At 45.4% G+C, this 24,736-nt stretch overlaps 1 protein-coding gene across 20 annotated transcripts in view; it reads left to right on the plus strand.

The window, feature by feature from the left end:
• Positions 1-24,736, plus strand: part of RBFOX2 (RNA binding fox-1 homolog 2) — a 166,499-nt gene that overhangs the window by 16,780 nt on the left and 124,983 nt on the right. For all 20 annotated transcript variants that reach the window (XR_008973658.1, XR_008973659.1, XR_008973660.1 and 17 more), the window contains exon 2: positions 20,000-20,050. Coding sequence is in view for 11 of the 20 variants with exons in the window: in XM_057420626.1 (XP_057276609.1) it covers positions 20,000-20,050 (51 nt within the window). In the remaining 9 variants the exon portion in view is untranslated. The remainder of the gene's footprint in view (positions 1-19,999; positions 20,051-24,736) is intronic.

Below are 24,736 nucleotides of genomic sequence, written 5' to 3' on the forward strand. Positions count from 1 at the left end.
GCTCTAGGGTGTCCCCGGTGTCGAGTCTTCTCCAGGCTGAATAACCACAATTCTCTCAGCCTTTCCTTGCAGGAGAGCAGCTACATCCCTCTGATCATTCTTGTGGCCGTCTGGATCCTCTCGAAGAGGTCCATATCTTTCTATGTCTTTTCCGTATCTTCCCATATATTAGTAGCTGAGGCCCTGACAGGTGACCCCAGATGCTGAGGGGCTGAAGTAAACCAGTAAATCAGCAGTATTTTTCTCTGTGTGTGTGCCCAACAATGATGGCAAAACTTTTCTCCTTAATACTGATCTTTTTTGTTTCTTAAACCAGTAACTGCATGTTGACTTTCTGGAGCCCAGGAGACTCAGGGAATGACCTGAGAGTAGGCTCTGGTAGTAGTGTAGAAGGAAAAGCTGTTGGAAAAAGCTGAGTTGCCTCTGCTGTCCCTTCAGGAAGGAAGGTGGCATCAAGTGCTTGCTGTTCCTGTCTCTCCGGTGCTGAGAGACATACAGCACTGTGTACGTTGACATGGCACGCTGTACCCACAGTGCAGCTGCACATCACTTTTGTCACCCTTTGCATGTTTAGTGCCACCACATAGCTGTTGATCTCTCTCCCATCCACACCGCTTGAGGGATGAGCGGTTGCCTTTCCGTCCTGCAGAGGAGGGGGATAAACCTGTGTTGGTCTGTGGGGTTTCTCCCATTAACCCATGTTTTCAGCCCTGGCTGTGTAGCTGGCGTCAGGCCCTCTTCCCTCGTGTGCCGGCACGCGCGTGCTGCCCTTGAAACCAGACCCAACTTATTAAAATCATTGCTGGTTGCCATGGCAGCTGTTGTCGCTGTGGGCTAATAGGAAAGGCAATTACTGCTGCATGCTGGGGAATGTGCAGGGGGAGGACAGGAGGCTGACTGCCTGCTGATGAGCTGTGTGACTGGTAGATGGGCTGTCATGGTGAGGAGAGAAAGGCCGCAGATGCCCTGTAATGAGGTTTGGCCAAATATGCTGTGTTTCCACCTCCTGGGCAGGCTCACGGAGAGATTCCCGCCCTTCCTTTGATTGTCAAGGGGAGCCTGGGGGTTGAAGTTCTCATTTGCAGCTGGGCTCAGCATAGGGCTGCTCAGTGACTCTCAGCTGGGCCAGGAACTGAAATGGGGAGATGGAAAACTTTATACGTGTTGAAGATACTCATCTGGCCCCTTTCCAGCTGCTTCCTCTCTCTAAATATTCCTTCTCGGCTCTTGGCTGCTTCCTGTAGGTTGAAGGTCGTGATATAAAACAGCTCCAATTTTCTTGGAGTGAGAAGGGTTGGTAATAAAAACTGAGGTTAGTTTTGTTTCAAGATGCTTTGCTGGTTCTCAGGTGCTGCTGTGTCAGTAGAAGGCTGACATGGTCCATTTTATGATGGACCCCTGTGTATATCCCTGTCTACCTGCTGGTGTTGTATGGTTAAGTGGCAGATGTTGTCTTTTCATGGTTTTCAGAGTTTAAAGCTAAATTGCATCCTTCATCTTTTTTTTCACTGAATTTGGGCAGTGTGTGCTCAAGCAGTGCCAGTACTGTTTGTGCCCAGTGCAAAAGTGAGAGAAAAGGGGAAACACTTTATAGCGAGGAGCTTGTAGGAAATAAACAAATTCCTTGAAGGATTTGAGTTGGAAAAGTAGGTGAGAGCTGCAAGTCTGCTGCTTCTGTAAAAAATCAGGGATACCAAACCCTGCTTTGACAGAGCCCTGCACCCCCAAATCACAGCCCCCTGTCCTCTCCAATTTGTGCTGCTTTTCTTTTCCCTTTTGCTAGGAAATGGCCCGAGACGTTTCTGCACGGGAGCTCTTCCATGAGGCCCCCTCTGGCCAGCGAGAGGCGCATCACATGAGTTTCTCCCAGCTTCTGGAGTCTATCACAATGTCAGTGAAGCTAAAATGGTAGTCCCCTTTGATGGGGAGACAGACCCAGGGAGCCTGGGGGAGGATGCTTGTGGTCAGACCAAGAGAGAAGTGAGACGAAGCATTTGTCTTTTGGAGCAGGCAAGATCTGGACCTTGTCTGAATCTTTCTCCCTCATTTTGGTTGATGTCCCAGCAGCTTCTTGCAACTGCCCTCTGTATCGTGCCCCGTTGGGCTAGCAGCAGTGACTCACGCAGCTGAGATGGTTTCCGCAGCCTGTGAGAGCCTGGCTTCCCAGGGAGCTGTGGCACCAGGAAGGGGAAGGTTTCTGGTGCGTTTGATCCTTCGGTAAAGATTACTCTGTGTCTGTTTAATTAGAGACTGCTGCTTTCTTCATTGGTGTACTAAATATAAATGGAGTAGCTGGTCTAATATACTCGAAGTTGCAAATGTCAAGAGTCAATAGCTTAATTTTCCTCTTGCCAAATCTGATTTGTCTTTAAGTACTGCTGCTAAATCTAATGGTGCAGTAATTCCTGTTTGTTAAAAGGAATGAGAGATTTAAGACTAAGAGGGACTTCAAACTCTTCTCCCTCTCTCATCCCACTTCTGTTTACAGAGGAAGAGCTGCTCATTTGCAGGTGTTTGTACAGTATGATATGAAGTGTCAAAAGGCTTGATCTAAATATGCCATGTGCTAAGTTTGTATTCAGCTGAAGCATAGTTAAGGTTTTCTCTCTACAGTTGTTTTTTTGGGTGCAGATTTGTGCATTCCAAACATTACCTTTGTGACAGTCAGCAGAGTGCCAAAAATGTTTAAAAGCATTAGAGATGCAGCGAAGATAAAGAAGCTGTGGCTGCAGCCCAGGCTTGTGAGGATTTACTTGGGGCTTCATATTCAATTTGGGATTCTTTGTCTGCTGAACCACAGTCTAAGTCCTGGCAGGCCCCAGGGATATGTGTAATGGGACAGACATCTGTGCCTAAGATGCCTTGCCCTGTCCGTCTGCCTGTGGAGGAAAAGGAGTAGGTAGCAAATGAGAGATTTCTTTTTCTTTTTTTCTCTTTTTTCCCCCGGGGCTCCTGCTGAGCACAGTGGACCTGATCTACCTCCATCTGCTTTGCTTTGTACAGTGCCATTGTACACGCTGTTTGCTTAAGCGTGTCCACAGGCTGGAGCACGATGCCCAGGAAGTGGTCACTGGACAATCCTGGTGCTGCCACCTTGTAAGCGCTTGGCTCCAAATCGGTCTGTTGGAAAGTCCTGGAGAGCAGAAATGATGGGTAGAGCTCCTCATGGTGAAGACTGACTCACTCAGTGCTGTTAGCAGCCACCTGGTATGCAGCGAGGCTCTGCGCTTTGCCGTCGGCTGCTGTAACTGCTGTTTATTCATGCCCTGGCTGATGCAGCGTGCTTTTGTTCTGGCTGGTGGGATAATGTGGGGTACCTGGTTTTGGGGCAAAGCAGGCTGCTGGGCTGGAGGAGGAGGCAACACGCTCATTACGTGATGGCAGCATTTTTGCCATGTTGCAGCATGTGCTGGGGGAGGCATCCCTTAATTACGGGAGCACCCAGAACATCAGGTTGATCTGCTAGGTCTCTTCTGGCCTTGAGAATTGAGGCCTGGCAGAGCAGTTTCACCATTACATGTGATGAAGAAAGAAATCCAGAGATACTTTCTTGAGGTGTTCCCATTCCTGGTGGTGGCAAGATAAATTGGGTTTCTGGAGTGTGCTGGGTTGTAATCAGTGTCTGTTCTCAGTCCGGGTGACGGAGGCAGAGACTCTCCCCACTGTTTCTGTGTGCTCCTGGTCATCGGCAGACATTACTGATGGGCACAGACAGCTTTTTCCAAAAGCTGTTTCCTTTGTTGCATGATGCAGTGTTGAGTCAGTAAGCCTGTCGCTTTGAAGGCTGACATTTTTCATATCCCTGAAACGTTTTTGTCTTCCCTTATCTCTTTTTTCCCCTCCCTCTGCAGCTTTCCCTATTTTTGATAGAATAACGTTAGACTTTCCTAGGGCAGAGTGGTGACTGTGGGAGATTAGCCTACATCCTCTTCTGCTTTAAGCTTTGGGAGCTGGGCTGATGGAGAGCACATGACCCTCCCAGTGGCTTTTCCTTCCCGGCGGGACACAGGGAGCTGTGTGTGAGGGAAACAAGCAGGGCTGTGTAGCCAGTCTGCTCTCTGCTCCCGCTGGTGGCAAGGGCAGGCGGGGTTTGCCAGCTCCTGCCAGCATGGCACAGTTCGGCAAGCTGGCGGCATTCCCAGGTAGCGTGGGGGTTTCCCATGAGTGTGCTACTGGCTTCCCATTTGGACCCCACATGTAAGCATGCAGGGTGACTGAAGGTGATGCGAGCTGGCTTCGTCTTTCCTGAACACCATGTAAACGAGCAGAGTGCCTGAATTATTCACTCCTCCTCGGCCTGCTGTTCCTATTGAATTCCCTGTGTGAGGCACGCTGCCAGCACCTGGTGATGAATTTGTCGCTGCACCAGCCCCAGAGGCACCGTGCACCCTGTGTGTTCAGGGCTGGGGAGCTGTGTAGCGGCAGGGCGGTGAGGCTGGGTTGCCCTGCAGTCTTGCCATCCGCAGCGTAGGTGGGCACCAGCCTTTTTGCTGCTGGAAGGGTTGTTGGCAGGTTTGCGTGTCTATATCTGGTTCTGCCTTGCAGCCATGCTGAAGACTGCCTGGGCTCCCAGGTCCTCATCTTTTTCTATTAGCTCTCCATGTGTGGTATCTGGTATTGTACCCTATCTGTATTTCATCTTCGTGGTGTGGATTTCTCCTCAAACCACATCCTTATTTTTTTTTACACACAATTTGAGGTTCTCTTTTCTGCATCCCAAGTTTTCAGGGGTTGGTGTGCTAGAAAGCAATCACGTTTCACATTTTCTGAGAGGAAATGTTTCCTTTATTATTCTAATGGAAACCATTCCCTATTTGCCTATGATGTTAGTCTTGCTAATTTTTGTAAGTGTTTAAAAGATTTCTACTGTTCACATTATCACAACACATAAAAGCTGTAAGACACATTTTATGCTTTTGGAGGAGATGGTCACTTCTCTGTGCAAGAACTTCTGGGTGTGTGCTTGGTACCACCTTCATTGTGTTGATCCTCTGCTTTGTTCCTCTCTATTTTCTCTTTTAAGCAATTACAGCAGGTGGCTGGTCCCTGGGGAAACTCCCTTTGACCAGAGTGCTCTCTAGTCCCGGTTGACAGGATCGGATGGAGTTTCAGGTCTTCCTGACTACACAGAGGAGTGAGTGTTTTTTCACCTCTAATTGGATCATGTAAATCAGCTCTTCCTTTGTGTCATCCTCTTTGTGCAGAATCTCCTTCTGGTGATTTTTGATGAATAAATCGGCCTTGATAACGGGTTGAATTTTTGTTCGATAGTCATGTTGATACTTAAAACCTGGTGTATCTGAGGAGCAAATAGGGGTAATAATCAGAATTGTGACCAGTGATTTCCCTCAAAACCTGATTTCTGTAGGTGGTATGTGATTGAGTACAAAGTGGCAGGGTCTGGCTGCCTTTTTTCCCCTGTTTTTTAATTTAAATCCTGTGCTGTTACAGCCCTCTGGGATTTTAGTGTTTGGTAAAGTGCTGAGGGGTCCATAGGGCCTTGCAGAGACTGGAAAAAACGAAGTTCCCTTCCAGAGAGAAACCCAGCCCTTTCACACCAGTGCAAATTCTGGATGCTGGAGGGGTGCACCTCTGCTGGCCAGTGCAAAGCTTTTCCTGCTGAACGTCATCCCCTCAGCCGAAGACAAAGTCTTTCAGAGTCACTGCTTATCTTCCTGTCCTCAGTTTGCTTTGTGTGGCTGTGATGGACAACCCAGAGGAAGGATGTGCTGTCCTTTTTTTCCCTTCCTTTGACTCATACCTGGAGCAGCAGAGTATGCTGTTACCTCTGAAGTGGTGGCTGCAATGCTGCTTGCTGTGGCTTCTCTGCAGCAAGCAGCAGAGACCTGAAGTGATTCAATGGAGAGAAAAGCAAAACAAACCCTAGGAAAGCCTAGATCATTGCATATGTCCATGAGCATTGACTGGTTATTGCATCAAAAAGGCTAGAAGGAAGGGAACAGGGTAAAGATGCCTATTTTGTCCTTCATCAAGCTGGAATGGAGACAGGTGTAGTATTCCCTGTCAGCAGAGAAGAGGGAAATGTCTGAAACAAGCTTGCTCCTATTGCTTTTAAAGTTGTATGAGTAAGAGACAACAAGTTGCAAAGGTGTGAAGCCTGCAGTGGTGTTCATGCAGCAGCTGGGAGGCAGTCTGGGAGGCTTTCCTATTGTCACACAGGGCTTGCAAATGTGATTTTTTTCCTGTGGGTAAAAGCATTCAGCCCCTCCAGAAATAAATACAAAAGCTGATGGACTGGGACTCATGAATGGCAAGCTCTACACGTAGTCACTGGAGAAGCTAAGGGTTATTGTAATACATGGCTTCTGGGACGCAGGGGAGAGCTAGAATTGGCATTGCCAGAGTCTGGGGCTCTGTGATTTCATAGTATTTTTGTGGAGCAGAGATTTCAGGTTTTTGAGCTTCTCATTTATACCCGTTTTGGCTTTAATAATGGCAGCAGGAGAAAGGGAAAACTTGTTCTTCTTCCCTCCCTCTTCTTTTCTTCCCCCAGGAGGTTTTTGACTGCTTCCATAAAGTAGCAGATTTCCAGCTCTTTCCCTCATCCTCCTGATCTGATTGAAGAGCAGTGGGGGAGAGAAGCAATCTCATTCAATCTGTGATTTGCATGTGTTCAACCCTCCTGTCCTGAATCTGTACGGTGCCTTTCTGTGTGGCTGATAACAGCTTTCCCATGCCGCAGCTGCATCTGTGTGAAATTTCAACATCTTTTATTTTTTTGTTTCCTTTCTGCTGCTCCTTTGAAGCTGCAAGTAATCCTCCAGGCACCAGTGCTGTCTCTCTACCAACTCTGACTGATGCAATGCTGTCTTCATATTGGATAGGATTTGGAAGGTTCATTTTTTCACATGTGATGATTACAGGCTTCATTTTGACAGGCATTTATACACTGCAGGTGGTAGTGTTGGTGCCTTAAGACTTGACTTTTGGCCTGTTATGTTTCAGTTTTGGTCAGGCTCATATATAGATAATGTTTAATATATGTGCACAGATGTATATTTTATATACACACAGTGTTATCTCCTTGTGGTCATAGTTTGGGTGCTTGTAATGCATTAAGCAGTGTCACTAATATAAATGAAATGTTTGTTTTTCCTGTCCTCTTTAGGAAAAGCTCTTGAATGAGCAGCATCAAGATGAGAACCAGGAACATTTCGAAAATACAGATAGCTCTGATGACAGAACGTGCATACTTTGCGCATCTTAATAGCGAAGTCTTCTACGTGCCTCATCTTACCACGAGCATCCTCTGCAGAGCCACCGTCAGCCAGTAGTTCTGCAGTTGGTCTTGTCAAATCCTTGACATCTCTTTGTGATGGTGGTGTATGGGCCTGTAGTGAAGAGCAGTGTTTTTTTCTGGAAGTCGTGGAGGTCACAAATCCAAAGCACTGAAGACAGAAGGGGTCTGTGTGTCTCTTTGCAAATTTAATGGGGAAAAACATATTAACGTCTGTGTTCGCAGGCCCTCCCCAATTACTGATCTGAAAAGTAGCTACCAAGTGTGCGTAGATTTCATCGATAAAAATACCTTTTCCCTTGTGCATTCTCACAACTCTGTAAATAATTAACAGATCAAGTATGGCAGCTTGGTTTTGGATACTCAACGGCTACTGACTATAAAGCATTCCTTTGATCATGAAAACTCACTTAAGCAGCTACAGTCATTCATAGAGCAGCAGCGGTCTTGAATTGCTCCCTGCTCTGGGGGATGAAAAAAGGAGAAAAGTATGAGCAAACACCAGCCATATCTGGTTAGGTTATACAGGATTGGGGATGTTATGATCAGTTCTCTGAGGGAGTAAAAGCTGAATTTTAAAGCGGTGTTAAAGATGCCTGTGTAGAAGGCTCTGAAAGGCATGGATGTCAAGGACTGATAGTTTCTAGAAGGAAGTGTGTCAGCAAAGCTCATGTTGTTGCAGTTTCATCACTGGTTTAAGCTGTCCTAAAACTATGCCTTTGTTGAAAGAGGAGCCCTGCCTTTCCCCTGATACTGACCATGTGGTCCTGCACCCTCCAGCGTACAGGTGTTTGGGATTACGTGGCCTGTAGTGCCCACCTTTGTTCATGAAGCTAATCCTTCTCCTTTTTGATGGATTAGTTTCGAGGAGGATGAGCAAGCTGATCTGACTTGCAGTGTTCTTCTGTGATCCCTACAGTGCATGCAGGAGGTAAGGGATGCACACTTGGGAGCAAGAGGAAAAAAACAGGGCAGTTTCCTTTGGTAGTGAGATTTTTGAGGTTGGCTTAACCTGACTGCAAAAACCATGCTCTTAGAAGGTTTGTATCACTGTGTAGCCCAGGGATGTTCAATCACTTTATACCTGGGCCCAGCAGTTTTTTGCAGAAGGAGGGAGCAGGTAGAACTGAATTTATAGGGCTGCGACTGTCTAGACCTTTGAATAAGAATGTTGGCTGTATTTATAAAGAAATCTTGAGAAATGAAACAAAAAAGGCAAGTGATGCCTTGGCATGGTTTGATGCTTTGACTGGCTCTCTCATCTGCTCTTTGCCACGGTGCCTTTGGTCTGCTCCAGTTCAGGAGTTTGCTATACTGCCAGTTTCTCTGTACCTAATTTAAGATGTTTTCATGTTCAGTGGGAGGGTGGCTCCCTTTTTTGTTTCCTTCGTCTGAATGTGCCACATAAGATACACGACGCTGTAATTTCAGGAGCTGAGTGTTTTTAGATCTCTGTTCTGCATTTCATCTGTAGGCTCAGGGAGGGAAATGGAACTTCTTGATGCAAAGAAGTCTCCAGGGATTGCACGCAGAGGAGGTTTTTAGGTTTGTGAAGGAAAAAGCTTTAGGTGCATGTGCTGTGACAATCCCTTCCCACACATGCACGCTTCCAAACCGAGTGGTAATTTCAAAAGCTTTTAAAAATTGTTAGAATTTTAATGTTATTGCCTTCTGGAAGGCTTTGTGGAAAATGGTGATGGGGTGGTGATGGGCAAGAGATGCAGAGAAGTGCCCACAGAGGGCAGGGCGGTCAGAGCTTGTGTATTACACACTCCATATGGAGCAGCCGGATGGACTGGCTGGCTGTGCTGGGGTGTGTGCTCCATTCTGCCCCGTGGGACCATGGCAGGGGACGTGGTGAGAGGGTCTGTGGTTATAGCTGTAGGAGGCTGGGATGGGAAGCCAGCCCGGGGGTGGGGCAAAGGGCACAAATCTTCAAGGAGCTAGTTTTGGTCAGTTCCACCATTGGTATTGTGGCTTGATTATTACATTGTCTTGCCGGCAGGGAAGGGAGGGGACTTTGCTTTTGTGTGGTGCTGGCAGGAATGTGCAGTCCAGGGGTTTTGAGATATCCTGGGGGCGAATTTCTGTGTGTGTGTCTTTTTCTTCCAGAGGCTTCAGACTATCCTTAAAGACAATGGGGTGGAACTGAGGCTCTGTCAGGAGGTCGTCTGCTGTTTTTGAGGACTTCTGGGATATAACTAAACCTAAAGCTGGTAAAAAGAGAGAAATGTATCACAGGCTTGTGGGATGCTGCAAGAGAGAACTGTGTCTCCTGCCTGCTTGGCAGACCCATGTCTCACAGCCTCCTATGTGCCTGGTGTGCAGCAGCCTGGTGCTTTAATGCTGCAGGCACCACAAAGATCCCTGGCACGTGTCTTGACCTTTCACAGGCACGATCTGTTCTTACGACCTCTTACTGTTTAATTGCAATCTTATTTTTGTGTTTGATGGCTGTATTTAAACACAGAATGTACAGTAGTATAAGAATATCCAATGTCTGAGACTGCTGGCAGTGTCTCACTTATTTTTCCATTAATACATAAAGTTCTTGGCCCACAAGAGTAGAACACAGGCAGCAGAAAACCACTTTCCCCTTATAAGCAGGGCTAGCGCTCCCGTATGGGCCAAACTGAAGAGTTCAGACCAGTTAGAGATATCTCGCTGGATAATTTTGCTCTCTACAGTAACATGGTCTTAAAAATGCCTTTGGAGTGGCTTTGGCTTGCTTCTCTGTGCAATGAAATGGAAACAGTAACTTACTGTAAATGCCTAGTTTTGTCCCCATATAGCTGGGCTGGGAGGTGGTTTGTTTTGAATCTTCCTAGCTCTCCTGAGTTTTTGGATGCAGCCTTCCAAATGAAGGGCAGGTCTTTCTTCCTTTCTCTTACAATTCCGAAACAAAGCACATACTGAAACTCCTCTCAAAACTGTTCCACACAGGAGGTGTTCCTCCTTTGGGAGGGAAGGAGATTCTTTGATTAGTGCTCCTTTCCTCCTTCTTTTAACCCCTTTCTAGCTGTGACCATTGGCTGCAGTGGGATGCTTCATACTTCCAGCATAAGTTATTTGGCTAGGTTGGGACATCAGCTATAATCTGCCATATTGAGCAGCTTGTGTAGGGTGAGTATTTCTGATAGCTTAGGTAGGATTTCTCTCTTTCCATGTACTTAGTACAGAAGTGTGACCACAGCTACCATGCTGGCATCTCGGGACAGTCATGTTTAGCAATAGTTAGCTTTGCAGGAAGAGTGAGGAGGTTTGTGTCACAGAAGTGGATTCCAAAGAGTCCTTCGTTAATGGCTGAGAAAGCCTGTTATTTTAAGACTTATTTTTATGAATTGCCTTAGCATGTGGTCACATCCCATCCAGACTGTCTGTGGCCCATAAAGAGGTGCCACTCAGTTACAGGGTGGGAGTAAGAAGAAGAGCAAAGGTGTGCTTTCTGTAGAGGAATGGCATTGTGTTCTAGCAGGAATCACTTGTGTTACTTTCCATGTGTAATTGCTTAATTGGGATGTTGAAAGGTTAGCTTTGATTTTGTTTTGATATGTTTTTACATCTTTATAGGCAAGTGTGTAGTGCTTGGATGTGTAATTAGAAGAAAACCCCTGAAAAATACTGATGTGTGTGGGAGAGGTGAATAAAGGTAAAGGCAAGGAGGGAAGGGTAAAAACTGCAGGCTTTACTTCCTTGTGGAGATAACAACCCTTGCAAGGGGAGTACCTCTCTTATAAACTGTTACACAGGGATTTACTCTGGTAAAATTCAACAGTCATGACCTTTCCTTTTCCCTTTTAAAATACTAGTGAATGGCATTTTGGAAACAGACACCCTCTTTGTCTCCAGAACATGTGCTGAGGCACTAACGAGCTATCCCAGGCCTTACTGAAAGGAGCCCTTCGGTGGTTGGAAATGCCTGTATCAGACTCTGTTGCCCTTCTCACTCTTGGTACCTTTGAGGCAGTAGGAGAGCATCACCATGCTGATGTGCTTCACATCATGGTCTCTCCATCATCTTAAGAATGGAATTAAGTCTCTTGCCTGTGACTGGGATATTCATCTCTGCTGGAGTGGATTCTCTTGCATCCATGTGTTCATACATGGCGCACAGATGAGATCTTTCAAGAGGGCAAAATTCAGGGTGAGCCCTCAACATGCGCAGCTCCCATTTGGGGCTATTCTAACTTCAGAATGACTTGCCATCCATGTTTTCCCCCTGTTGTTCTTACTATGTGCAGTTAGTGCACTGGATGCCCTTTCATGAGGGCTGCTTCTGAAGCATTGTGCCAAGGGACAGAGGGCTCACTCCTCTGTCCTTGTGATGCCACGTTGGGCTGCCCCTTGTGAACAGAGAGAGCTGCCACGCTGTGCAGGTCGCCCTCACAGCACTCAAGGGGGTTTCTTCCCTTTTATAGACACCCTTTTGTTCCCCACTCTTGCAGGGAGAGGAGCTTTCCAGGAGGGGGATGGAGAGGCCAGGCTTAATGGTCTTAAGAGTGGATTTATTCTTTTTTCATTATTTTGGGAGGGGAGGCCTGGGAGTTGTTTCTCTCTAACTGTTTCCAGATGGTGCTGCTGGAACACAAAGATTTCTAGTGTGTTTGGGATGGCGGCAGTGAGACCCTTAGCCCCCCCGGCGCTTCCTGTGCAGCTCCACAATCCTGCAGGCTTAATCAGAAACAGCCCTGGCTGCCGAGGCACTCCTGAAGCCTGCCTTTTCTTCACCCTGTGCCCCAAGCCCTGTGCTCTCTCCCTCCCCCGGGCTTTTTAACCCCTTGCCATTACGGCTCTGTCCTATCAGCCTGCCCGCCTCGCTTCAATCCTTTCTCAGGCTGGCTTTGGGCACTTACAGTGCCCTGGAGATGGAACTGCATTTGGCTAGACTGCTCAAAGAAATTATGTCTCTGGGGAAAGGAAAGCTGGTTTGTAATGGGAACCTGGGAAAATAATTTCTGTAACTATCTAGGGTAGCTTATGCAATCAGGCCAGCGTGTCCAGGGCACAGAAAATGTCTCTCGCACCTATTTGCCTGCAGCACTTGGTATACAGCAAGATTTTTGTCTGAATTGTGTGCTGTTGTACCTCTTTTTTGTGCCCATTTCCCTAAAAACAAGGCAGGCTTAATTTTCTGTCACAGCCTCTTCACACCCACCTAACAAACTGGTTTCAGCTTTTTCTTCTGCAGGTAATAGAACAACTGTAATTTCCTTCTCAAAATTAGGGGTATTCTTCTTTCATTTTTTGCCTGAGAGCAACAGCCTCTGAATGTCTTTAAAATCAGCCACGAAGCTTGTGATAAACTGACATTGCTTCTGGATCTGTGGTCTGTCATCTCCCTCACCTTGTTCTCTTCCATGTTCTCCAGGCTGGTTTTTGAGACAGCAGGAGCAATGAAACCATCTACTAAGGCAGAACTCTGTACTCCACTGTGTGAAAGCTTGCAGTTGGCCTGTTTGAGCAAGCTGGCTTTTTATGCTCTGAGCATGTTGCTTTATCATGAGTGGCTTAGCATAAGTTACATGTGAAATGCTTCCTCAGCCCCATATAACAATTATGGCATCCAAAGGTGCACCCAGTGCTGGATTTTAAAGCCTTGTTATGAACCCTGTCCTGTTGAGGAAGGGTGGAAGTGAACATGAGCTGCCATTTAAAATGCTTCTGCCTGGTAAAAGAGGAGGGAAATCAATATTCTGTGCTGTTGGCTTCTGTGCATGCAGAGTGTCCTTGCATTTGCTTGATCACAGATGTCACACTGTGCACAGTATTCCCAGGGGCTTTAACTCACACTGGATCTATTATTGCCAACCTAGGTCATGGACCAGGAAAAGCAGGCTGTATTTCCTGTATGCCCAGAGCAGTATGAGGATGCTGCCGTATGTAGTCCAAAATAAAACTGTATGGTTTTGTTTTGTACATTTAAATTACACAAATTAGTGAAATCTTACGTCTTTGAGAAGCTGAAAACACCCTTTGGCTCATCTGGAAAACGAAAAAGCCTGTTGGTGGAAAGCTGCTTCTGACCTCCAGAAAGCTACTTCCATTACTTCTTCTTATACCAAATCTCTGTAAAATACTTCAATTTTAGCTCTTCTGTTTTGGCTGTGGAAGTGATTTCTGTGTATGAAAGTCCCCCTCCTTTCTGCAAAATGAGACATCTGTGTTATAGCTTCATATGGACGCTGTCTGCTTAAACACTGAGTAAACTTATTGCATGCTGAATTTAACAGACCTGAAAGTTTCAATCTGTGTGGTTTGGTCAGATGTATATTTGTGTGTATTCCATTCTGTAGCTTCTGCTATACCAACCAGTTGTTATTCCTGTAGTATATAGAGGGTTTTGCAAAACAGAAGTTGCTGGGAGGTCGGAGTTAAGAGGTATTTCAATCACAGAAAACTGCACAGACACGTTTGGGCAGCCTCACCAGGGTGCTCCCTGTGACGGGGATGCAGCCTTCCACTGACTTGTCCTGTTCCCTCTTGCTGGCCACCTCGTGGGCTTGCTTAGCTAATTGCTCCCAAACTATTCGAGCTGTGGTCGGGGCAGGCGGCTATTTTTATTAATCTGACATCACCCTCCTTTCTTGTCTTTACTGTGTCACTGGGCTTCCCGCCCAGGGAGGCCTCTGGCAGGCCTGGCCTCCCTCTTGGCTGGCCCCTGCTCTTTAATGATGGTGGAGAGGAGGTCCTGCAGGCTCAGAGGCAGGTGATGGGCTGCCTGGGGCTGCAGGCTACTACAGGGGTGGAACCCCATTTGGGGGGCCGTGCAAGGCAGCGAGGTCACAGCCAGGAGCTCTCCTGTCCTATCTGTCCAACATCATACTGGCTCCTGCTTAAAACAAGTTTTTTTTTAGGAGAAGGAGAAACCTGGGGAGAGGAGGGCAGGCTGGAGGCTGCCATCACTGCAGCAGCTGGGTCAGAATTCCAGGGAGGAACAGGGGCTGGATGGGCCTGCATCCCAGCCTTCGCCAGGCCCTGAAGCAGGGAGCCCGTGGGTGCTCTTCTGCTCTCCTGGGGGCAGCTGCCAGCCTCAGGCCCCATGCAGTTGGAGCACCGTGTTAGCAGCAGCACCTCCGGTTTTCCCTCCCTCAGGAAGTGTCCTTAGTGATTTGGGTGTGTATGGGAAGCCAGGGCAGTGCTAGCCAGCATGAGTCTTCCCAGCCATCAAGGGCAGTGGCATGCAGCACACTTGGTGTGGCGCCTTTCATCAAAATATGAGGCCTTTAGTCCCCAAACGCAACTTAAAAAAAACCCGAAAGGACAGGTAATAAGTAAAATATAAATCCATTTACTTGCATCCACAAAACGGTAGAGGTTGTTGATTTCAGGACACTGACAAAGGAAGCAAATAAATGGAAGTCCTTTGCTAGATGACGTTTGTGCCTCTGGAAACTGGCCAAAAGCTGAGAAGCAAGTTTAATTGAAAATGAAGACGGCTGAAGGGATTTGTCCCACACTATAGATGCAGTTATTGGAACTGCAGAGTGATTAGCAAGAGCTGTATATCAAATTAGGGTAAGTATCGAGGGAGAAGGGTGACATTAAGATCCATTTAAAAACTACTTTAGTTCAGTTTTTCATTAATAATCGGTAATTCACCCTTACATGCTGCTTTTCCCATTAATTTTATCCACAGACAATTTGGGGTAGGGAGATGGCACACACAATTGAGAAGCCAGACTGAATGCATCACATACACTTAGACAAAGAAACGGATATTTCTATGATTCTATATTTTCTTTTTGCTTACATGCAGTAATTTGTGCATGTCCAATGAAGAATTACCTGTTTTCTTGGTAACTGATAATAAGGTCAAGGCATTTACAGTTTTGCTTGTGCTCTGCCACAGTTAAAATACTAAAAAGCCTTTTTCAAGTCCCCCGTCCCCCCCCCCCCCCCCCCTTGCTGCCCAGCACAGGCTTTCTGTCTTTCCTGCTGTGCAAGGAGTAAAGCAGGAAAGATGGTGAAATGCCTGGGCTGCAGTGAACAGTGCTGGGATTTCTGTCTGGCTCACAAGCTTTACTTTTTCGCAGCTGTCACTTTCAGATTAATAGTTTAGTTGCCAGTGTTCAGCTTTCTTTTTTTGCTGTTGTTTTATTTTTTAACATCTTATTCTCTGTGTCCTAGAAAAGTGACTTCTCTCTGTGTAGCACGAGCCTCTGGTATATATATGTAGCTTGTGCTATCTCACCACTTCAAAATCCCATTTCTCTCTCAGGAGGAACAAATGTTTTCTTGTTGCCTTTATGTCGTTGCTCTGTGTAGTGTGGGGGTTTCTGAAGCTGCGGGTCTCCCTCGCCACTTCTGTCGTGGCTGCTGAGCTGCCAGGAACTCTTGAGGGCAGCCAGAGCAGAGGCCGATGAGCTGGTCTTGTGTTGGTTTTGCTGCTGTTGCTCAGAACCTAGGAGGCAGTTGTGAAACTCAGAATAATTGCATTGACTTCACTTTTCCAGCATTGTCCGGAAAGCAGGCACAGTGCAGATCCAGGGAAGAGATTGCTTGGTCATGTTTCTGAGGTTATCTTTGCAACTGAAAGGACGTGACACTTAAAGTTGAAGCTTGGATGTGGCAGGAATTGATTCTCTGGCTGGGGAAATACGGATAAACTCGCTAAGATAACAGTTCCTACCAGCAGAGTTTTAATCTGTGGGCTTTAGGGTTAGTTTGGCTGTCAAGAAACAATTGCTAATTGGGCCTCTCTAATTGTTGTGTCTGGCAAAGTGGCGAGTCTGTGATGTAAAATTAATTTGTTCTGGGGTCAAGTTAGGTCAAGGAAAATTACTGCCTCTTTAAGCTAAAACTTACTTTTAAGAAGAAGGACTTCCAGACCTTCCATTATGTTACAGCTGTGACATTTCCTACAGAGGACTCACTCTACTCCAGTCCTCTATGGCCTTTCGTAAGTTAATAGCACCCGCAGAACTGATCACTTCTTAGTGGTGTGCTGTTTTCTTGGCAGTTCCTCAGGTGTTCCAGATGCATCTAATTCAGCAATTTTTAAGATTTATCAAGTTGAGAGGTGTCAAAAAATTCAATGACCCCCAAAGCCCAGCTGTCCTGCTAGTGCAGGAGCATCTCCTTCAGTCATCTGCAAATGGCTGTACTGTGTTTACCTTGTACCCGTGGCTTGCAGTTGTGTCAGACATTACTATTGCAAATGTCAACGGAAAAGAAGTTGTGTTAGCAAGGCTTGGGGAATTAAAGGGGGGAAATCTGAAGGGAAGAGAGAGGGTTATAGGCTTCATGGATTCGACTGAGTTGTGACTTCCATCCTGTTAAAACCAGTTGGCTGGCACAGACTGTTGCTGGGGTACAGCCACAATGCTCACAGATCCTATGGAAGTGTGGAAGCCCATGTGTGAGATCATCAGTACGGTTTGAATAAAATCACAGTATGTGTTGCAGAAAGCTGATGTACTGTATTAGCTTCTAGGGTTTTTTTTTCTCCCCCCTCTAAAGCAAATTGCAAGTACCTGAGAAATGCCTTTCCGTGGTAAACAAAGTAATGAAACATCCCAGTGTCAGTTTGATTTGATTTTGCAGGCTACCACTGCCTGACTCAATTTCTTTACCAATGTCTGGTCTCATGTTGGTATTGAAAGAGAAATGTAATTGTCAGGAGGGAGTTGCAAGAGAGATGGAGTTATCTGGGGATTCCCTCTCCCACCAGGCTGCTGCTTGTTGGCAGGGTATTTATGTGTCAAACATTCCCTCTCTCTCTTTTTACTTCCATCTTGTAAGATTAGTTTTGTGTGTGTGCAGGCAGAGGAGGAGATTGAGTTGTATCCCCAGCCTCTGCTGCATTAGGTCACCCGCTAACTATCAGGGTTTTTCTGTCTGGACGTTGCTTGACTGTCCTGTTCCAGTTGCAGGAGTTTATCACTTTTACTTCTTGCTCTGTTTAGTTTTCAACAAAAGCAAACTCTGTATGGAATAATCATGCAGCAGGCCCTGGATTCACCATTAGTGACCTGTAAAATTGGCAGCACTGGAGATTATTGGCGAGAGACGGTTTCCCTAGGCGCTTCCTGCCTTCTCTTGGAGAGTTAAGTTCAATTAGAGCAATGATACGCACAGCAGGGATTTTGTAAAGGGTTCAGTACTTGGTGGTGGCATTGCTATATGAGAAGCAGAGATATCTTTGGCCTTTTTGTGACCTTAATGCTCCAGCTGCTACCCTCTTTCTAACCTCTGCTTTCTCCAAACTCTAGCTTTCCTAATCTAACCTTCTTTTGCCTTCTGATGCAGCCATACCCCTCAAACGTTTTCAGTCTGTGATTTGTGGGATTTGTCTTCCAAAAACAAAGTGCGAATTGTTAGCTGTGGGTTTTGGTCGTTTTTTGTTGTTTTTTTTTTTTTTTTTTTCTTTCCTCCACATCTTTCTTGTTTGTTTCTCTTCCCTAGAGTGAACTGCCCTCAGATCTCTATAACTGTCTTCCTTTTCTCACTCTTGCAATTTACTTCTGTGGTGAAACCATTCTGTTTCTAGACATGGTTTCTGGGCATTTAAGTTCTTTGACTTTAGGAAATCCCACAAGGTTCTGTTTTGTCTCTTTTCTGCTACAGCCTCATAGTAACAGTCCCTGATGTGAAGAACATCATCCTCAAAATAACTATTTTTCTTTCTTCATGATAACTTTCAGCTTGTTTTCTCTAGGGGCAAATTCTCCATTTATTCATTGTTTTCTGTGTGGAAATCTTTGTTTTCCAAGGTGTTGAGACAGACTGCCACATGAGCATGTCTGAGGTACTGACCTTGCAGGTGCTGTGAACAAGTACTGTTAAAAGAGTACCTGGAATGGTCTTTTGGGAGAAGACTGTATCTCCTGATACAAAGTGAACATTTATGGCACTTAGATACAAGTTGGTAGACTGTAGCATGTGAGAGACACAATCGCAGAACTTGCAATATGTAGTTACACTGAGGGAGGAAAGTACTAGCCTGCCTTTTCATCATGATGTTGCTTGGTTCTTAATTTCATTCATAGTTAAAACCAAATGCTTTGGATGGTGCTGTAACTGTCAGTTTTCACTTGCTTTTTCCAACTTCTCTGTCGTTCCTTCTCTTTCTGTATTACTTCTGCTTTACCTGCTTGCTGGCTAGTAGTGTTTGAGAAGAATGTACTCACAGGGTGGTCAACCTAATTAATTACTGTTAATCCCCCAAAACTGGCTGCCAGAAGTTTTTGTTGTCCTTGAAGCTCTAATACTGTGCGTGCTACTATAGCTTTAGTGTGAGACCCTGAGAGGCTGGATGTTTCCTGGCAAGTTTCCATGGAGAATCCCCTGGGCAGGTTTGAGGTAAAGAGGAAGAGAGGGAGGATGAATACAAACTTAAAATAGCACTGCAAGTCCCTGTATTGAAATGTTAGCACCTTGCTTTTAGCAGAAGTTGTGTTTGAAGTGTTCTTGTATAAACTGTAAAGTTGTGCCAGAGACCATAGGCCCTGTATAGGGCAGAAGACTCCTTTCTGGTAGGAGCTGGCCTGTTTAACCCAAATATCCCAGCGCAAAACTCAAACTATCTCAACAAAACCTCTTGCTGACAGCGGTCACACAACTCTGTCAGCTTCGTGCCCAGAATATCTTTGTTTTGACAATTCGGAATTGTTTTGCTGTGTTTTGTTAGGGTCTTCCCCTTTGGCCTGCCTCTCTACCCCTGATTCCCCAAGAGTTGCTGGGGAAAGTGCATGGCTGGCTTTGGAGTTCCTCCTTGCAAGTCATAACAACAGATAGGAGCAGACTTAAAAGCTGATTGTGGAGGGTGGCTACTGCCTTTCCTCCTCCTAGCATTCTGCCAGGAGTTGCTCATGAATGCACGGGTACCAGCGTGAAATTGATACAGGCTTGGTCTAGTTTAGTTTATCCTCCACCCAGAGAGAGGCAGATGCACGCACAGGGCATGTGTGAGTGCCCTCTCCCTGTTTCAAGTAGGAAGTGTTGGAGGGAGAGTAACAGAAAATAAATTAAGAGACCAAAATAAACATTCGGGAAGTATCATGAAGTATGTTATCATAATCCCCATTGCACTGCTAAAATAGAGACAGGTCTGGGAATTTCGTGGAGAGATTCCAGAAGTGTTCGAGGCTCGTAAATCCCCACAGAACAGTGTGATGGGGCTGCCAATAGCACAAAACATGCTCGCTCAGAGACCCTGGTGGGGTGAAATAAGCAAGTCTAGAGCATTGATCTCCCATTGGGAGTGTGCAACATATTGCTTGGGCTTACTGGGGTGTTTGAAGATACACTGACTGCTTTTAAAGTTCGTGTTAAGCTATTAGTACAGTTTTGAAAAGGAGAAAATTACACTTTATGGCTAGTGTTTAGGGAAACGTTTCTTCAAGATTGGGCAAGGTGGGCGGTAGTTTCTGTAATTTTATGTTCTGTTTTGTTCAGTGTTCGTGATGATAAATGGAGTTCGCATATAAGAATTCTTTGGAAAATTACGAATATTATACACCACTGAAATTACAGAGGGTAAGGCAGGATTAACTTATGCTTATTTTATGGCTTTTTTCTTTTATTCTTTTCCTTTCTGCACAGTTTGGCACCTGCAGTTGAAAATTAATTTAGGTGTATTGGCTTACATGAAAAATAGGAAGTTAGCAGAATGCTTTAATCTTAGCTCATCCTTCCCCCATTTCATGCAGGTTCTTGTTTTTGAGTCAAGACAGATACATAATTCCTTGGTTTCTCTTCCTTGTAACCCCTACATTCACTCTTTGTTTTCTTGTCTTGCAGAACGAGCCTCTGACTTCAGGTTATCATGGATACCCAGCAAGAGACAATCAAGTAAGAGTCTGATTGCAGTAAATGTGTGTGTGTGTGTCTCTGTGCATTTATGGGTGTTTTGTCCAACTGCTTCCCGGCTGTCTTATTATGGAGTGGAAATGGTTTTTGTTTTATTGTGGAATGCCTGCAGAGATATATGTGGTAAGATGAACCTTTTTTATGGCCTCCAGCCAGTATGTGGCAATGTGCCTGGTAAGGGGTTAAACATGATCTACATTACCAACAGCTCAGGAAATTCTTTATTCTTAGAAGTGTCATAACTTAAAATCACTGTCATAAGCTCCCACTCTATCTCCTCAGTGTTAGTGAATGTACATGTTCAGTGCCAGTGCATGCTTGGCCCTGTTTTATACATACTGCTGTATTTCCAGCGTCTGGGGAGCAAAACAGCATTGAGTTTTTGTGAGAGTCTGCTTTGCTGGTGGAATTAGGGAGTGACACATCCCATTGGATTGTTTCTAGTATCTGTGAACTTGTCTTGCCTTCCTTTCAAGTCCTGCAGGGCCCCTGCCCCTTGCTCTTATTCAGAATGTTCCCCTACAGCAGTAAAAATCACACTGTTAATTGTGTTACATCTGTAAGCATTCTCTTGCCTCCTAGCACAAGACGGAGAAATCCCAGTTGATGAATTTGTGTGTCGGAAGGAGGAGATGCTTTGGAACAAATGAAATTTAATGGGTTGTAAGGTACAACTGCCACACATTAAATCTCCCTTCTTAGAATGAAGTGGGGTTTTTTAGTGTTCTGCAGGGCTAATGCAAAGCAGAGTATGAACCAGTGTAACAGGAAATTAGTATGCACAGAAAACCAATAATGCAGCACATTTCAGAAATGAGCAAATAACAAAACCAGAATCAAATTCTTCAATACTCTCAGGTACTGCTATATAAAGAAAGTGATTTTCATCATATCTTGATGAGGCCTGAGTATATGTAGCAACAGCTTAATGGGAGATGTTTTTATGAAGGAAGTGCAGCATAGTGTAGCCTCAGCAATTGAAGAGCTCAAATCTTTGGTGCTTGTAACATGTGTATGGGTTTCTACATAGGAGGAAATTATTCAGAATGTCTACTGGGATACATTAAAGTGATAACTAGCATGAATAAATATTACACACTGGGATGTTGTGAGAGTTGGGTTCCTACTCTACAGTCGTGGTTTAAACCCAGTCAGGCTAAGATATGCTGGGTTGAGAGGCAGAGCCAGTCCCAGATCCTTAAAGCAGTTCATATCTACTTTCAGCTTTTCCATTCTGGTGGCAACCTCTGCACCCAATTTTGCCCTTCACTGTACCTAACTATTTAGGGGTGTTTTCAGGTGTTTCATTTTGGTGACTACCAGCATGTCCCGCTTCACAGATTTCCTCCTTCTCATCCCTTAATAACTCTTCTGATTTGAAAGCCCAGGGCTGCTGTTGCTGGCAGGTCACCAGATCAGTGGAGATGGGCTCAGGAAGCTCTACATCAGCTAGGGTGTGAAGTGAGAATTGCAGCCTGAGCAGCCTTGGAGGGCTCTGTGTGGGTGAACATAGGAGTAATGTATATTAGCAAGTGTGCATATGTATTTCAGCTTTAGGGAGATTTCAGTTTAATTTGTGTGTTTTCATTTTAGCAAATACTTGTAAAAAACCTTTTTGGCCTTCTTCCCCCCCCCCTCCCATTTTGGTAATGTCTTGATCTGTGGTGTTTGTCCTTCTGTCTTGCTTTTGGCCTTGAAGCAGCTTAAATTCAGGTCTGGTTTTCACTAATGAGGTTTCAAAGCTTTTAGCTAATTTGATAGGGAGCCTTTAACATGATAACAGGGAAAAAAGTCTTCTGTTGCCACACACTTGGGCTGGTGGGGGAGACAGCAATGGCTGTTCCATCACCTGCCTTTCTGCCCTGGGGAAGGAGGAAGGAAGTGGTGTGGGAATACATGCAGTGATCTTGAGCTTGTAACAAAGTAATTATGACATGCAGTAGCAATTATGTCTGATTTCCTCAGATTAGGAGCTGAATTTAACCTGGTTGAGTGTAAATCTCTGTGTTTTGTTCTTTCCCATTGCAGTTCTTGATTGTAAAATGTTTGCGCTTTTTACCACAGTGTTTTCCTTAGCAGAAACAGCAAAAGCAGACCTTTATTTTTAGGGCTCTGTAGCCACAGTAGTCCTGCTAGAAATTCTGTGGCTATAACTTGCCCTCTCTTTCACCTTACATAGCATCCTACTCTTTCACTTCTTTGTATGTCCTTTTAATTCACTCCTTCAAGCTCTAAATGCCGTTTAATTGCTGGCTGCAAACCTTTCACTATGCTGTTTTTACACCCTCTAGTGGTTAAATCATGCCCGGATATTCCAGATTATCATCGTTTTTTTTCTTCCTGCTAGTGGAAATATGTGATTGGTTTGAGTCCTCACTTTGGCCATGTGGGACTCCTTAGATCTACAGCATAAAGTTTATTCTGTATCCTTTCCCAAATATTTAAGCATTCTGTCATCATCACACATGGGCACTGAGGCAAATGAGGTGGGTTCATGCTGAGACTGTGTTCCTCTTAATTCTGGTGTTGTGTGATTACCTTATGATAACCCAGAACTTTAGGTTGTTGTGCAGCCCCCTCGTTCCTCACCTGCCCTGCCAGAGTGCTGGCTTAGTGGACCTCTTGTGGTGAGAGGGCCGGGGGAACACATGCTAAGTCATTATGGTGTATGCTTGCCTGAAAAGAGAAGGTTTTGTGTTGCAGTGTATATTACTGGGTCTATGTTACAGCCATGTAAGGAGCTGGAGAGCTCTCTGGGGCTGTTCTCAAGAATTCAAGGTTTGCTCTGTGGATGTCTAATGCACATACAGGAATGGCAGGATGCCCCTCCTTTTCCCCAGAGGTAGGCTGATAGCAGGGACAGTAAAAGGAAAATAAGGGAAGCGTTAGTGTAACATTGTTAAGCAAGAAGAGAACCAAATCTTTTGGTGAGGAGAGCTTATTCTCTGGGGACTGTTCAGTTCTTTATCCCTCTGTTGGGCCTGCCAACAAGACGGTGTTTCTTTTTTAGTAACACGAGCGCCTGCCTACAAGGCAGTGAACCAAGACTTCCTTGCTTCATTTCCCAAGCTGTGACAAACAGCTCTGAGGTACTATGAGTTGCTCTCAGCATGGAAGATGACTGTTACAGCTATACTGATATAACTTTTACATACAGACAAACTCATCAAGAATAAATACTTCCAGAAGGCTATTCCATGCCAGCTATGCCAGCTCATTTTATATAAAACCAAGGCCTATGTCATACAGCTCTAGTGCTTTTCATGTCCAAATGTATTCACCATGATATCTGAAATTTGAGTGCTGAATACTGTCACTTCTGTGGCAGTATTTGGCAGCTGCACAGAGTAATTTTGTGCCCCAACAGGAAGCAAAATGGTCAAGAACACCTTGTTTAGCTGCTGCTGAAAGGAAGAGAAGAGGAGAGAGAGGTAATTGCACACACCAGAACTCGGTCAGGATGTTTGGGCTATTAAACCTCTTCTGTTACGGAAAGTGATTCTCAGCTATCACAACGGGTTAGGATATTGGTTTGAAGCCTCTTTTAAAAGCTTGTACTTGCGTGAGTATAATTCTTAAATCAAACTGGGCCATTGGCTTGGTACTAATGTGGTGGAAACACTGTTACCCGTCACAAGTGACATTTCCTTCAACAGCTTAATTTCATTGGCTGGTTTTCCATCAGAGCACTCGCCAGGCTTGACCTGTTGTTCTCATGTATGTAGATGAGACTGCAATACAAGATAGTGTGGGTGCCCATGGCAACTGCTAGGAACAGCTTTATCACTATCCCTTTGGTCTGAGTTCAAGCTTAAGGTGAAATGCTGTTAAATCCTCTCCAATTGTCAGCCTGTTCCCCTGGGTCTTCACTCGCTTGCTGCTTTGGAATATCTGTTGGGGCATGATGTCTGTGTGCACTCCTCTCCCAAGGGCTACAAGCTGGTCTGGATAAACTGAACTTTGGTGGTGGCAGTCTGTGAGAACAGGAAACCTCCTCTGTTGCTTTTTTTCCCTGTTTGTTTTCTTTGCTTAGTCCCTCCTGACATGTGGAGCTGGGCAAGGAAGCCCTTCATCCTGAGATGTGAAGGGTGTGTGTGAGCTCCCGTGGGGAGGCAGGACAGCAGGTCACCGGGCTTCCTGTTGGAGCTGCCTGCACAGAGGCACTACTCCTGCTGGTGGTCTCTCTGCAGTGAGCAGTGGGGATCTCAGCAGAGAGTTCAAAGGGACAAACCTCTATCCTCTCCTCTGTGTGGTCTGAGGCTCCTTCACCTAAATTCCTCTTTTCCATCATGCGGATGAATTGGGAATTTGGGGATATTGGGAACTTTAGCAGCAGCATGGTTTAGGATATCCACAAAACCCTCTTGGTTTAGTATTAACAGGCTGAGATGCAGTTGTCATAAAACAAATAAGAAGTCACCTTCTTGAGGAAAATGGATTGGCCACTTGGTTGTTTTTTATTTGTACCATGATAGCACCAGCCACACTCTCTTTCCAGTGCCGTATTGTCAGACTTGGAACAAAGACTCCCTGTCTCAAGAGTTTGAATCTGTTATTGCTGTTCCTGAAAAGCATCTTGGTTTTTGATTTGTTTTCCTGCTTGCAACTCGCCATGCACATAAACCCTGTAGTATGTGTGCTAACTGCCTTGGTCACCTGTGAGGTTGT

The sequence above is a fragment of the Pezoporus wallicus genome, unplaced genomic scaffold, assembly GCF_028554395.1.
Source record: "Pezoporus wallicus isolate ANWC-B61680 ecotype Strahan unplaced genomic scaffold, APGP_CSIRO_Pwel_v1 contig_2871, whole genome shotgun sequence".
Classification (NCBI taxonomy): domain Eukaryota; kingdom Metazoa; phylum Chordata; class Aves; order Psittaciformes; family Psittacidae; genus Pezoporus; species Pezoporus wallicus.